We start from the raw sequence: 16,803 nt of genomic DNA on the forward strand, positions 1-16,803 counted from the left end.
AAATCACATTTTTTGAATAAATGAAGAGCGACTGTCTCGCATCACCATTTTGAAAATAATCTCAAGGAAAATAACTTAATAAGGATTCAAACTTGGTAGATTATGCTGTAATGCCTACAAGTTCCTATTAATTTCTTAAAAATGATTTACTTTATAAAAATAAAACTACTTGATCAATTGGCATAATTTTTGGAATATAATGTTTTTGTTTCATCATGGGTATGTACATCATACAGATTTTTCTGCATTTTTGTTTTTTAATATGAAGGAATTTGCGACAAAAATCAAACTTGTTTTTTTTTTTTTCTGAGTTAGACTAAAAAGAAAAAAAAAATTAAAGGATAAAACATAAATCAATTTAACATTATTTTAAATTTTTGTTTTAATTTCTGTTTTTTTATTTAATTTTGTTTTCTTGAATTTCCTGAGTTTTTTTTTTATATTTTATTTATTTTATTTATTTTAAAAATAATTAAAAAATAAAGTAGTTAGATTATTTTTATTTATTTTTAGTTTCTTTTAAGTTTATTGATAAATGTAATTTGTTTAGGTTCCGGTCGTAAACTTTTTGTGGTCTCTGGAAATGCAGATTTTCAGAGTGCTGTACCCCAAATCTCCCATCTTCTGGACAACCTCCAGTCAAATAAGCAGCACCTAAACCAGTTGTGGCTTAACAAGAAAGTCCGTCTTGAACAGTGCCTGCAGCTGAGAGTATTTGAAAGCGATGCTGAAAAGGTAAGTTTCACTATGAAATCAAACATATTAGCTTTCCTTTTTTCCTTTTTTCCTTTATCTTCTCTACATTAATAAAATAGAAATTATTATCCCCATCTACAATAAAACTCCATAGCAAAAGAAACACTGGGGCCAGACAATAATCCAAAATGGCTGTGCTACCTGCATGTATTTCATGCATCTTTTCCACTAGTAATCATTCGATTTAATTACAATTCGTAAATTGCTTCATTTTCCATTTTCTCCATTCCAATTCACTCTCTTACTTTCTTACTAGGTAGTAACAGGGCAACTTACTCACTAATTATTTTCTACTTTCACGACCCCAGTCATCACCGGAGATATTATTTCATAGTCTACACTTATCGTGCTATACCGTTATTATTTTGTTTCACCATTATGTGATTCCAACACTCATGCAAACCTCATTACCTCTCTAATTACTGAACACTTCCTGTTAGTTTCACTTCTACTTATAACAACACTTTGGGTTTGCTCAAACATATGTCATTCCCCGTTTCATAATTACCAAACACTAAAGAATTCTTCTTCGATACATTCAATATGGCTACCACATTCTATTTGTTCAGAAAATGATGCCGTTTGTTGTCTCTTTCATTCTATTACACAGAATGTGTTATCACAAACTTAACATTTTCATCGGTTCTTAGCTTAATAACGTGCTTGTTAAAAAAATTTTAAAATTAGGAAGAATGAACACTGGCATTCCTAAATTCACAATAGAAAAAAAAAAAACATGATTTCAGTAACACTTTAGTAATGATTAAGATTTTTTTTTTTTTTTTTAAATGCTGTGACCAAAAATAATATACCAAACTTTTATAATAAAATAATTCAAAGTAATTTTGGCTGTTTTAACAAGAAAAGTTGAGAAATGAAAATTTCATGAAAATTATTTTCCAGTAGTTGGTGTTTATTGACTTATCAAATTTGATAAAAAAAATATATTGTATTTAAATAGGACTTTTATTTATTCATCTTTTATGCTGCTGATAAACATAAATATACTTATTTCTTTTTATGGGAGATTGTTACATTTTATGTTCAGTAGAAACCATCACTTCCTCCGTGTGTGTCTACAGACTGTTTCACTATATTGCAGTTTTTTTACTGGGTACTTATTTGTTATTCGAGCAAAATTTGAAAATCAAAATATTGAATTTCAAGTAAAACCAATAATTGTCATGTCACAGTAATGAAAATATCCAAAAATTACAAAAAACAACAAGATAGAAAATTATTTGATAAAAATAGTTTTCAAGGAAATTTAGCAAAAATTGAGTTTTGCTAAATTGGCTAAAGATTTTCAAAGTTTTCCAAAATAATTACCTCTGCTGTTTGTGCGAGTTTTAAAAAAAAAAAAATCTTTTTTTTTTTAATTAATTTTCTATCTTATTGTTTTTCATAATTTTTTGATATGTTGGTTTTACTTGAAATTGAATATTTCTAATTCCGTTCTAATAACAAATTACTGCTCCTAGACTAGCACCCATCTACTCGATTGTCAGCAGTTCTACTCCCTGGGTCACAGGATCAGTACTCATGAATCATATTTCCAATGTCTTTATATATACACTGACCACCACTATAAAGTGCTCCAATTGTTTATTTACAAAGAGCTTTGGAAAATTAAATTTTAAACGAACAGTTAAAAAAATTGTTTTTGGCATTAAAAAATAGGTACAGACTTTTCTGATTTTGATTTCTCCAAAAGTTCCGATTTTTTTCTGATCATTTGTCCCAACATTAATTTGGATATTAAAGTTAAGAATCTATATGGAATTTAAAACTTAATCCTGTATTTAATTCACATAAACATATGGTCTAATGAATGAATGTGTTATCAGTTTTAAGTGATCAAATCTTGTGAAAATTAAATGTTTAATCTTTACTGGACGTCATAATAACTAAGTTAATGTTGTTATTCTTACTTTAATTATTATCACTTGCTGTAAGGATTGAACATTATAATTCATTAACACATCTATTGGATCATGGATGATGGAACGAGAACAATCTACTTTATTGGATTCTGTAAAGGGTTCAATTCGATATTTTGTATAAACTTGACTATATTGAAAAAATATTTTCTTTAAATTATGAACAATGATTGAGTAAAAGATCTGCTATAATATTTTTTGCAAAAAACATAAAAAAAAGATATTAGTAGTTTGCCATTTTCTATATTGAAATGATTGACATAATGATCCTGAAAAATGTCAGAGCCTACATCAACCGAAATGTTGTGAAAAGATGAGAATAGTAGTCCAAATAATACAAATTATCGATCCTCATCTAAAAAAAAAAAAAATTGTAAACATAAAAATATACATTTTAAAAATTAGCCTTACTACCTCATTGATTTGATCTGTATACTCTCTCTCACTCACTCACACACACACACACACACACACACACACACATACACACACACATGGATTATACTTGCATATTTATGTGAATCTTTTTTTTTTTTTTTTTTGTAGATGTTTGAATGGATTTCCCACAATCGTGATATGTTTCTAATTAACTACACGGAAATCGGTCCCACTCACCAAATGGCATTAGATTTGGATCAGGAACACAGCCAGTTTGCTGCCAGTGCTATGGTAAGCTATATTGCTATATTTGAATACCCAAACCTTTAATCCATCACTCACACATAGCAACTCAATTTTTTTTTTTTTTTTTTTTTTTTTTTCAGCAATTTATTTATTTTGTCAGCACTCTGCTTTTTTTTAGGTTAGAAATATGACATTGAATTCATACTGCTTTCTTTTTTTTTTTTTTTTTTTTTTTTTTTAATTTTTGCTGATTGTTCAATTTTGGTTGGGAATGTATTAAAATTGTTGTCTGCTACTGACTGAGTTTCAAAAAAAAAAAAAAAATTCATTACAGCTTTAAAAAACAAAAACAAAAAACCTCATGTCCAAAATAATATCCCATTTTATTTGAGCTGTTTGGTAATAATTAAAATTGTCTTCATCAGAGAAAAATTAACAAAATTGAATACATAGATTTATTTATATATACATATTATTCATTAATGTATATTGTATATTTATGTAGGTGTATTGTATATTTATAGAAATATTGATATTTATATAGATATATTGCATATTTATGTATATATTTAATAAAATATTTACATATTAGATCATGCTATACAAATTGATGTTGTGTTGTAGATCTTATCAGACATACCCTTTCAGCTTTGTCTTCAAACTGAAGTGTCCCCAATTTATAAAAAAAACTTGACTATATTGAAAAAAAATCTCATATCTGAAACGATATCCCATTCTTATTAGCTGTTCAATAAATTTAGTTTATCAGAAAAACTTACTAAAACTAAAAAAATATTAGCTAATAATAATATTGAACTTGGTTATTAACATAAAATTATTTACTTGAAAGATCAGAATAATCAGCTTCTTCTCAAATCAATTTTTTATATGAAGGTTTAATTCTCTGCCATATACAATTTAAGATATTATTTGATATCATCTAAAAAAAAGAAGCCTTATTTAAAAAAAAAAATCACTTCAAAGTAATTATTTAACTAATTCAGAAAAGTGTTGAATGTTTTGAGAATTTTAACTTCTATTGTCCTTTTTTGTTTTTTTTTTTAGTTCCTATGCTAAAAAAATACATTTTTCAGTGCTTTTGCTGTATGATAGGATTGTAAAAAACGCATTTTAGATAAAAACACATATTTATGTGCCATGTCGAAGTTAATTTTTTTTTTAATTACGAACAATGATTGAGTAAAAGATCTGCTATAATACTTTTTGCAAAAAAAAATAAATAAATAAAAATAGATATTAGTTTGCCATTTCCTATATTGAAATGATTGATTACAATTATTTTTTTAAATCATAGACTGCAATTACCTTCTTTGAATTTTAAAAAGACTTAAACATATCAAATATGCTAAAACTTTATAATTTGATAAATTTTATTTTTACATGTAATTATTTTTTTCTACTTCAATCTTTTTTTTTTTTTGTAATGTTTAGAATTTTTTTACTAATTTTGACATGACATGTACTTACATAATTGTGTTGTTTTTATTTTAACTTTAAAATGCATTTATTTAAAATCCCATTCTGCACAAGCACCAAATTTTCTTCTGTATTTTTATGACATTTCGCCGTGTTTTTCTTGGGTATAAAATTGGTTTATTTGTTTTTGTCTGATAGAAATTCATTCTTGTTTAAAATTGCTGTTCTTTTGAAGTTTTCTGTTCCTTGCTTTTCAAGGTGGTCTTCTTGTTAGTTGTTAACTGCACATTTGCACATAATTCTCTGATAACCTGAGTGACTTGTTATTTGCATTTGCTGTGACTTGGTATCTCAACTTGATTTGTATCTTTATTGGAATGCTTTATTATATATATATATATATATATAATATATTTTTAGTGAGGAAAAAAATTAAAAAATTTCTTTTATATTCAGATATATTGTCAGAGTTTTTAAATAAAATAAAATAATTATATTTTTATTGTTTTTATTCCAGAGTTTGTATTTTCATTTGATAACTTTTCAAGATTAAAAAATCAGCATATATTCTTGTTTTGAATCTTTGAAGAATCTTAAGCTAGTTTTATCTAAACAAAAGTAATTTGTGTTTGTGCTGGAATTATTCAACTAGATTCGTTTTCTTTGAGCAGAACTCTTTAATTTCGTTTTTTACTCTTACCATATTCCAGAGAGAAAGTTTTATTGGGATTGAATTAAAGAGAAAGGTTCTAAATCGTAACCTAAGAAATATCCTTATTGTGGTAGATTCACCACAGGATCAGACCAACCCAAGATCAGTAGTTGTCACAGTCACATCCTGTGTGTTCACCAGAACCCCCTTTAACTGGCCTTGATAAATGGCGATGCCTATGTAAAAAAAAAAAAAAAAAAACACAAAAAAAAAAAACAGGTTCTGGCCATAATACCAATCCAATCCATCTTGAATGGTTCTACTAGGAACCAAAGTTCCTTAGAGCATGGTTTTGGTGCTACCATGTTGGCACCACTTTGCCACGATAAGGAGAGATTGAAATTTAGAGTAGCAAGAAAGGAAATCTTTCTGCTATCATCAAGTTCATAAGAATATGGAATTAGGATTGACCGACTATATTCTGTGATCTAGTTCCAATTTGGTAAAAATAGGTTGTGATGTTTCGAGATGTTTAGGAGCATCTTCGCTCAATCCAACAGAAGTTTTAGCTGATATGAGTATAAGTAAATATTTATCAAAGCAAAAAGCTACTTAAGAATAAGGGTTAATGAGATGGATTGATTTTTCAGTTGAATCATGATGGATATTGAGATTTTTTTTTTCAAATTTCTGTGAAAAGTTGTAAAGTGAAAACATTCTGGAATATATTTATTTTTATTTTGAAAAGATTTTCATTCAACTCTTATGATGCATCTGCATATAAAAGTACTTTTTATTCTATTTGGGATATTGAATTACATCAGTTTATTACATTGGTGTTTGTGCATTATAATTGGATATTAAAAAAATGCATTTGAAGTAAAAACACTAATATGTACTGATGTGTAATGTTGAAAGTAATAACCCCCCCCCCCCCAAATTATGAAAAATTTGCTAGAACTATTGCTATATTTTTGCTCAACATTTTCTAATTTTAAATTGTGGAAGTTAATTAAAACAAGGGAAATAAGTCAATTTGCTGTACGGATTTAACAATAATTGAAGAAACTGATAAAACTACATTATTCAGTAAATTTTATTTTTTCTTGTAATCATTATTTTACGAGATCAATTTTTGTAAGTTTCTGAAGTTTTACTCATTTCAACATGACACGTAAATATGTAATGTTTTTACTTAAAATGTATTTTTTTAATATCCAATTATAATGCATAAGCACTGTTTCATTTTAACAATATATTATCAAAAAGTTTAAGTTTTTACTGTAATCTAATATTAGAATTTAAAAAACGTTTTTATTCAAGAATTACTTTTTAGGATAACAAACGAATAACGAAAAACAAGATTTATTTATTTATTTATTTATTTTTTTTTAGAAATTCCTTTCATTTGATATTCATCAGAAAAGAAAAATATCAATATTAAATAATTGATAGATTTTATGAAGTTGAAAAATTATAAAATGTTCCTATTTACTTGCCTCCCCACAAGAGCAGAGTTAGACACAAGGTCGGTTTTTAATGTGGGGAAAATCCAGTTCCCCCAAAAAGGGGCACTCTAGATAGAAACAAAAATAATAAAAAAATTGTCTCGGTCAAGAATGATTTCTCCTCCACTGATTGAGAATAGAAAAGGTGATGTGAAGTATCAGAACAGATACTACACTTTGTTCCTAGCCAAATGGTCAAGGAAGCTAAGGACATACATTTTAAAATGTTAAATGTTATTGTGGTGACCTTTTAAAAGTTTGAAAATAAAGCAATAAGGAGGTAGCTAAGAAGACCATTTATTTACAGAAAGTGTAAAGCCAATAGGTTGTCAGATTGCATCTGTATTGATCATAGCGACTCTGTTACCATTATTATCACTATTCATACTGCCTGGAATAGTCCATATAGTGATGCAGTAGAGTAGATCACCATCATAGGTATTTATCAGCAGCCTATAATATTATGTAGACACACGTCTGACAACTCTTTTTTACCGGTGTCAATCAAGAACATATTGCTTAATTGTGATGGTTTTAAACTTTTACAAATATATATTTTTTCCAACATAGTATTCCATCCACCCAGTGTGGCCGCAACTGATATTGAACTCACTATACGAGTTTGTAGTGTAATTCAAATCTTGTTGGTAGCTAAATACTTGATGCTTTACCAGGGCTATCAAGGGTATTTTTTTATTGTGACGTCATCACTAAACGGGGTTCCTACCACAGCTTAAGAGAGTCCCATCTACCTTCGAGAGAAGGATAGACCGTGCCAGTTTCTCAATCTGATATTATATATAAACATAGTATTAGAAAATAATTAATCATGGGAAATTACAAAGTTGTTTTTTTACTCAATAACATCGATGAAAATGTAAAAAGTAAATTACTATGGATTTCATAACATTTGTCCATTTTTTAAGTCCTTTTTTTTTTTTTTTTTTTGTACAAGTATGAAGTGAAAGGACCCCCCCCCCCCCCAAAAAAAAATAAAATGAAAATGTTACTCAATGTGAAATGTTATTTTAAAACATACCTTTTACGTGTGCTTATTTAATAACTATTTAAAAACAATTTTAAAAGAATTTATACTTGTATAGATAGCATAGTTTAAGTAAAATTTAGACATGATAGTTTTAAATATTTTATTTTATCTTATAATTTCTGCAGTGGAATTGATCTTATTAAATCTAAGAACTTTACATCAAGATTGTTTTAGTAACTTTCCTGGTATTTCTTTTCTAATCTTGGTGCTATCAAATATTGGTTCCTTTTTTAAAGATGTTTTTAATAGTGTAATTTTAAGTTTATTTTATATGGTAAAAATTTATAATCACAGCCACTTGCGCATGCATGCATGGTCTCCTTTATTTATATATATATATATATTTTTTTTTTTTTGTGTGTGTGTGTGTGTGTATCAAAAATCAAGATTGATGAGATAAGTGTTTTTCAACTGGATTTTTTTCTTTTTTTCTCCAGAATTATATTTTACATTTAATTTTTTTTTTTATATTGTTTGTATTATCACCCCAGATTTAGTGGTTAATGATTTTTGAGAAGGAAAACAAAAAGAACAAACAAAATATCTTGTAAATTTATTAAGTATCAAAATAGATTTAGTTAATAATAAACAGCTTTTTTTAATTTCTGGAATGGGAGATATGTTTTCTTTAGTTAAAAAAAAATGAAACAAAAAAAAAACCAACACTTGTCCAAATTGGAAATATATATATATATATATATATATATATATATATATATATATATATATATATAAATGTAACATTTTACTAGTTCTGTGAAGAGAAAAACATCTTTTTTTTTTTTAATTTTTTTTTTTTTTTTTTTTTTTAAATTCTATTTATTTCCCCACAGAAGAAAAAAAAATAAAACATGCATTAAAAAATATGGAAAATATTTGCACATGTGCAGGGCTGTGATTATCTGTTTTTACCCCAAATTCTATTTACAAGAAGTGTTCAATAAGTAATGCGCCTGACTCACTTTTGGTAGCAGCAAAGCAACAAAACTTGGCACAGTTATTAGTTTTTCTCTACATCGGAACCATTCAGAGTTATACATTTCTCCAATCATTTCAGACCGTTTTTGTAGAACACCTCACATTGGTTGTTAATTTTCCAAACATGACATGAATTTTAAAATTAAGGCTGCATCATCTGGAAACGGCAATATAATAACATACTTTATTGCATTTTATTTTAAAAATACTTTGTTCAGTACAAATGACTGATGCTATGAAATATTTTCAAATAATTACCTAAAAACAAAAATCACCAAAGTAAATGACTCCGTTTCAGTTAAAGAATATAGTGGTTTTCTACTTTACAACTAAAGTTTTCTTTTCTTTTCTATACAAGTTTTAAAATCTGCAAACAAATAAAAATTAAATACAAAATGATTTCACTGAAGAAATAAAACTAGTTTATAACTGAAGTTTTCCCAAAGAAAGATTTCTTTTTTTTTTTTTTTAATTCTCGCAGAAGGCAAACCAACATCTGAATTTTTAAATTGCTTTATTGATCTAAAATTCGGTTTTGTAAACCATTCAAAACGACAGTATGGCACAAGGGGGGGGGGGGGCTGTTTTCCGTTCATATTACTTTAGAATTTTACTTGTTAAAATTTCATCTCTTTTTATGCCATTTAACGTAATCAAATAAGCTAGGATAGGATATATTAACATATAAAAACATAACGATTTCGTAATTATTCCTTTATTTGCTTAAAGCATATTGTATTTTTGTTACTGTTGTCATTTCTCTATCTCTCTCGTACTATTCTTATATATATATATATGTATATATAATGGTTGTATAGTTTGGTTTCCTAGATGTAGATCCATTGAAACTCGTGTGATTATTAAAGAGTGCTCAATGTAGGACAGAGCAGGTATGTAGTATGTTAATTATTCAAACATCGGTTACATATGTGCATACATGAGCTGGGTCTCTCTAAATGGAGAATCGACTGAAACATGTATGCACATATATAACCAATAATGTTTGTATAATAAACACTATATATATATAATCTTCTTGGCAAATGAAAATTCTATGAAGGGGGTTGTCCACGTCGACTGCAGGCATGCTTGTATATATATATATATATATATAATGTATCCACATAAAATTTTATAAGAAAATGTTTTATGTATCAATTTTCAATATTTACTTAGCAGTGATACTACACGAGTATAACTATGAAACTTACAAAAATATATATGGCAATTAAGCTACACAGAATTTTCTGCACTTCATTCTCATGAGAACTCGTCAGACTTAATATTTTCATAATATATTATGTATATCAAATAATTTTTTTATGACGCTCAACACTTGAGGGTGGAGCATAATTTAATAAATTTAAGATGAAATAAATATAGGAATATTGGTTAGTTCAATAAGGATTAAACATCATAGATAAAAGGTGTTATAGCTCTTCATGCTATGGCATTTCAAAGCCTAATGCTTCTCATTAGAAGAGAAGCATTAGCTCTTCTATATCCCCTCTTTATCTATAGTGTTTTACTCCATATTGAACTGACAAATAAACTTGTATAGCCCTATGTATTTTTTGATTTGTCTTGCATTTATGATTTTGGGATTTTGTTAAATATCATGGAGTTTTTATTTTTGTGATCTGCTCTAGTTTCTTAATGAGTACAATCCCTCTACTAATAAATCCATTACGTCTTTAACTGTTACTCTTAAATCCATTATGTCTAATAAATCCATTATGTCTTTAACTTTTACTCTTATTTATAAATTTTGAAGTTAGACAATTCTCTCGACAAATTTAATCAAACATTTAAATTGTTGATTACATTTACAATGCACATCATTTCGAGAGAATGGTCTGTGATCAAACTGAAAGTATTTGAAATTCTCACCATAGTGAATTTATAAGCTGATTCCCACTAAACACAAAGACTTAGTAGGAAACTTGAATGGTTTGCAATTTAAATGTATAGGCAAAAATTGTCTGTTAAAATTAACCCCATTCTCAACTACACATTACAAAAAAAAAAATAAAAATAAAAAACTGAAAATTATTTGAATGTTCATCAACTTGTATGTTTTTTCTTCATATTGGTTATCTTGTGAATAATAAAGATGAAATGTTGATGAACATATAAACATTTTCTTTTTCCTTTGGTGGATTATTAATTCCATAGAGATAATCTTTCTCTTTCTCATATATATATATATATATATATATATATATATATATATATATATATATATATATATATATATATATATATATATACACACACACACACACACACACACACACACCTCAGAGAAGATAGCACCTACTGACCCATCCAAATAAAATGCAATGTAGACATGACTACAAAAAAGGGAGATAACTCATTTAAATTAGAAAATGAGTTATTTGGCCATTTATTGATTTTAAACTATTATGATAAAAATACTACAAAAGAAAATTTACAATTAAAGATTTAAAAATAAACGAAAATAAAGAATTATAGTTTATGTAATTATAAATTTAATTAAAATATTAATAAAATTAAATTATATAAAATTTACAGCAAATCAACTATTGTTATTACCAGAAATAAAATATATTTTGGAATTAGTTTTGTATAAAATTAAATATATAGACATATCTTATATATATTACAATTATTGATATTATCTAAGTAAATATATATAGATTAATCATCTATATATTAATAGGATTCTGTGTGTGTGTGTTATTTTGTGTGTCACACTTACATCCAAGTGACTGTTGTTTAATTGTTATGAACTTCCATTTCTTGTAATAAATAATTTTACCAAAGAATTCTTCATAAGTTTGGGTTTTGGTTTCGAGTATGATGGCACTCCAGTAATATATTTTTTTATATAAATAATTTTATCAAGGATTCTTCTTGAGTTTTGATTTCGTTTTTGATTCCGGTTTTGATTCAAGCTGATGCACCCAAGTCATATGGGTATATTTTTTTTGTTTTTGGAATTGCAACTTTATAATATATAAAAATCGATAGGACATTAACTCTATAATAATATATACAAAATCTGCAAGAATTAAAATATCATATTTAAGCATACTTTACGACCAGGCTACACCGGGCATTCCTGCTAGCTTAGATAGATACTTTTGCAGTTTTTACAAAAGAGCTACAATAATATCAGAGCATCTCCATTTATGCTGAACATCTACAGAATGCCAACATCAATATATTACATATGAATGAGTCCCCCTGTGGAATTTCCACAGGTCCTGCTAGTAAATAATAAATTGATAAAATATTAAATAAAATATTTTTTATGAGTGTATATCAAAATGAATACAATTTATTGATACGAAAATTAAAATTTTAGTGACTTGACTTGAAAATTCAAAATGGCATTATAAAAGAAAAAAATAAAAGGTAATTGCAACTTCTCTACCAGTTTTTTAATTTTGTAGCCATGCCCAAATGCATTTTATTTTATTTTAATGAATTGATAAGTGCTTTTTTTTTTCTGATGAGTTAAGGGCAAAATAGATTCATTGATTGATATAATTGAATTGTGAATGTCAACGTACTTAAAGGAATAAATTGTAAGAATGTCAAGATCATGAAATTTGGAATATAGACTTTTGTCATTTGTTTATATATATATATATACTAGCTACTAGCATGGGTGCCCGGGTGTTTGGAGGTGTATGCTGAGCAAAAAAAAAAAAAGAAACAGTCAATTTTTATAAACTTTGACCCCTATTATGACCCCTTCAAAATATTGTTTAGGGCGTAAATCAAGTTATTAAGTTAGATCCATGTCCAAGGAACCTATATCTAAAATTTCAAGTGTTGAGACCCAAAATTGTCGGAGGAGTTTGGTAGAGTTCTCAAAGGTCAAATCGTTGAACTTTGACCCTTTGATCACCAAATTTCTGTTCGAAAACCGATCACATAGATTTTCCCAAATCGCAGTACCCTATATATCAAATTTTGAGTCTGTAGACTAAAAATTGACAGTTTTTGTGTAGGGAAATGTGCACAGACAGACAGCCACACAGACACGTTCACTTATATATATATATATATATATATATTCCAGATAGAAAGATATCCTAAAATTAAGAATAATTGAATTTGAACAAGGGTCGTTGGTAGTGCTCAATCAAAGAGAGCAAATTATAGTTTTTATTTTTCTTTATGTAAATACAGTTATATCTTTCCACAATGTGCAGACTGTTTCGATCGTAATTGATCTCATTAGGGAAGAAAAGTTAAAATTAAAAAAGTACAAGACAATTTTCAATTTTAGAGGAGAGAAAATAAGAACATTAACCTTGCTTCACGCATGGCAAAGTATGTTTTCTCTCCTCTAAAATTGAAAACCGTCTTGAACCTTTTTAATTTTTAAATTTTCTTGCCTGATGAGATCAATTATGATCAAAACGGTCTGCACATCGTAGCAAGATATGACTCTTATAACAAATGTGTGTGTGTGTGTGTGTATTTATTCATATGTTACAGAAGATCAGGAAAAATATCAGTACCATCGGTTTCAAATCCAAACAAAGGAGGCCACTATCTGGTTACCGATGTCGGATTCTCTTCAGTCTCTGCTTATATCTGTCTGCCCGAAATTCCAATGTTAATCTGATCTGTGACACGTATGAATAAATATTATGCTCTTATTTTTGAAATTTCATAATTGAGCTAGGGTTTTTTATCACTAACCTTTATCTCTCTCTCTCACACACATTCATTCTGATCAATTTATTAAAAAGCTGTCGTTCAGACATCAATTTTATAACTGAACAGCATGACTTCTGTACATAGAAAGGGCTTAATATCTTTTCAGGTAAAGTTTTATCACCATAATTAATTGCACTTATCAGCACTATACTATAGTTTCATGACTATCTGCTCATCAGAATTATCTTCCCTTGTTATTTCTGAACAATGTGGTATATTGAAAGAAAATCTTAAATAATGACACTTCAGTAAAATATTAAGATAAGTCGACTTAATTATTTATTGTTATTATATGTTTATATTTGTGAACAAGGAAGCTTATCAAATGAAACCCGAGTTTGAAGCTTATTTGTTAATGATTTACCCATTCTTGAGATATTTAAAAAATAATAATAATAATAATAATAATAATAATAATAATGAATGTTTAAGTGAAATAACATTTTTCGAAAATGGCATGGACCATTCTTTTGTAGAAGAATTTTGTAGAACGACTTGCATGTAACAAAGCATTACAAAGAATGTGATATTGAACAAGAATTCTTTTAGATTTTCTCTTTGGATTATTCATAGACTTGTTTGTTATGGAGCACTTGAAAATTTGTTTCTTATTTTAATTTTTTTTCTTTTTTTAATAGTTTTTTTTTTTTTCAAAAAACTTTTTGTTTAAAAAAAAAAAAGTAGTTTGTCTTGAGTATTTCATTATCTCTACATAAAGTTATGTATGTATAGGATTCACTCCTAAACTTATCATAACTGATCATTATGAACTTTGCAACACAGCTCCTAGACGTACAAGGTGATAATGTAGGTTATGTTTGGTTTAATTTAGTTCCATGTAAAGAGGTAGTAGAATCCTTTCATGAAAATTCAAATACTTCTGATTTTTATGAAATTTTGATGAAATCAATGAATAGATATTCAAATTTCAGTTTATTTGGAGTATTTTGGTGTTTCTTTTTTTAGGGAGGGGAATCATAATATGGATATAGTCACTCATTTCAAAATTGAAATATTTCAGATTTGAATTAAATTTGATTCATTGTCAATTTAATAAGATTCCATGAGCCCCCCCCCCCCACACACACACATTTTAAACTTGAGATATTTTATAAAATCTAGAGTGAAAAGCATTTAATGGATTTTCATCAAAATTGGAAGAATGATTTAATATCATTTTATCTTAATTTTATTTTTTTGTAAGGAGACATAAGTGATGCAAAACTGTTCTGAGGTGGGTGGGGCAATCTTATCTGCCCAGGGACGGATATTCTTCTAGTATCGTATAAGAAGAAACTTTAAATATTCAGTTGGAGGAATTTTAGGAAATATTGAAAGAGTTTAAAGTACCATTTTTATAGTTATTCTTCCGTCAATAGAATTCTTTTCAGGTGTAAAATATTCACCTTTTTAGCATCCGCATCCGTTAGTCTTAAAAGTCTCATGATGCAAAGAATGAGCCTCCTCTCCATATTTGCTGCAATCATTCACAAGGAAGATGAGCATCAATCACATGATTTAACCAGCATCAGAAGTGTTCGTATTATTTGGATTATTCGGACTACCGTTCTCGTCTTGAGTGTTATTTGCACAATATTTCGATTGATATAACCTCCGACCTTCCTCTGGTGTATCTTGTTGAACTCCAGGAATCTGCACAGAATTTCAAATAGAACTCTTTATTTAATCCGCAGGGAGTAGCATGCTCTCGTTCTGTCAGCCATGACCGGGTAATACTCTTAAGTAATTTGCAGTTGTATGTTGAGTGTCATATACACAAGGGATTGAATCTTCAAATTCAGACGAGTGTAACTTACAACTGAATTTTACCAAATACTTTATCCACTATGCCACGCGTCCTTGTGGACTATTTCAAATAATACAAACTATTAATTCTCATCTCAAAAATTCAGAAACCTGATCATGGGAGTTGCTTGAATATTGCTCTCTACAACCATGGACAGTTTGGGAGATTGCTTCCAGATTTTTCCTTGAGAGTTGACTCCCTAATGCTTTCTTTGAGTGGGTATGGCTTCAAAGTACCAATGATCTGAGATCTTCTCAAAGTAGTTCTTCTTTTTTTTTTTTTTTTTTCACCAGTTGATACACATTTAGATTGGCTATTAGCAGTTCCACTGGGTTTATGTATCTAAACCAAATGAACAGGCTAGTAGCTGTTGTCAGACGTTGACGAAGATGTGCATCGTGAAGGTCATTTTATCGATAATGAGTGCTTATCTTCATTAACCATTTCTCTCTATGACAACTCTGGAAGTCTTCTAGCATGAAATGTTTATATAGGGTGGCTCATAATTGACAATGCCCCATAAAAGTCACTAAGTTCATTGCATTATTAGAAGTCCTATTTACTTGCCCTGGAGGGAAAAGTTAGGCATAAGGTCATTTTTTAATGAAATATCCAGATTCCACAAAAAGGGACAGTGAGTTCGGTAAGAATTTTCAAACTAAAATATGTGGATGACATGAGTGAAGTTATTTTTATTTAACTCCTCTTCATGATGTTAGAGACAAGGCCACGTGTCCGTTTGATGAAAGTGTTTCTGTGGAATGAACTGGATTCAAACTTTACACTCAAAGGTTTTCAGTTAGTGTCATCAACCACTTAGTTACCGTCAATCTGAGGTGAGAAAAGTTTTACATGATGAAAATCTGAGGTGAGAAAAGTTTTACATGATGAAAATCTGAGGTGAGAGAAGTTTTACATGATGAAAATCTGAGGTGAGAGAAGTTTTACATGATGAAAATCTGAGGTGAGAGAAGTTTTACATGATGAAAATCGTAGGTGAGAAAAGTTTTACATGATGAAAATTTGAGGTGAGAAAAGTTTTACATGATGAAAATCTGAGGTGAGAAAAGTTTTACATGATGAAAATCGTAGGTGAGAAAAGTTTTACATGATGAAAATTTGAGGTGAGAGAAGTTTTACATGATGAAAATCTGAGGTGAGAAAAGTTTTACATGAAAATCTGAGGTGAGAAAAGTTTTACATGATGAAAATCTGAGGTGAGAAAAGTTTTACATGATGAAAATCTGAGGTGAGAAAAGTTTTACATGATGAAAATCTGAGGTGAGAAAAGTTTTACATGATGAAAATCTGAGGTGAGAAAAGTTTTACAT

The 16,803-nt window shown here is 28.2% G+C and overlaps 1 protein-coding gene and 1 pseudogene across 11 annotated transcripts in view; one reads left to right on the forward strand and one right to left on the reverse strand.

Annotated features, from left to right (window-relative positions):
* LOC145248297 (kalirin-like) overlaps window positions 1-16,803 on the forward strand; it is an 858,283-nt gene that overhangs the window by 196,392 nt on the left and 645,088 nt on the right. For 7 of the 11 annotated variants that reach the window (XM_080110183.1, XM_080110177.1, XM_080110179.1 and 4 more), the window contains 2 exons: window positions 551-735; window positions 3,243-3,365. In XM_080110183.1, the coding sequence (XP_079966309.1) occupies window positions 551-735; window positions 3,243-3,365 (308 nt within the window). The remainder of the gene's footprint in view (window positions 1-550; window positions 736-3,242; window positions 3,366-16,803) is intronic. The other 4 variants (XM_080110176.1, XM_080110182.1, XM_080110180.1 and 1 more) reach the window with 1 other exon arrangement.
* LOC145248541 (U2 spliceosomal RNA) lies at window positions 6,917-7,125 on the reverse strand (annotated as a pseudogene).

This window comes from Euprymna scolopes, chromosome 26 (genome assembly GCF_053919585.1).
Source record: "Euprymna scolopes isolate OS-2025 chromosome 26, ASM5391958v1, whole genome shotgun sequence".
Classification (NCBI taxonomy): domain Eukaryota; kingdom Metazoa; phylum Mollusca; class Cephalopoda; order Sepiida; family Sepiolidae; genus Euprymna; species Euprymna scolopes.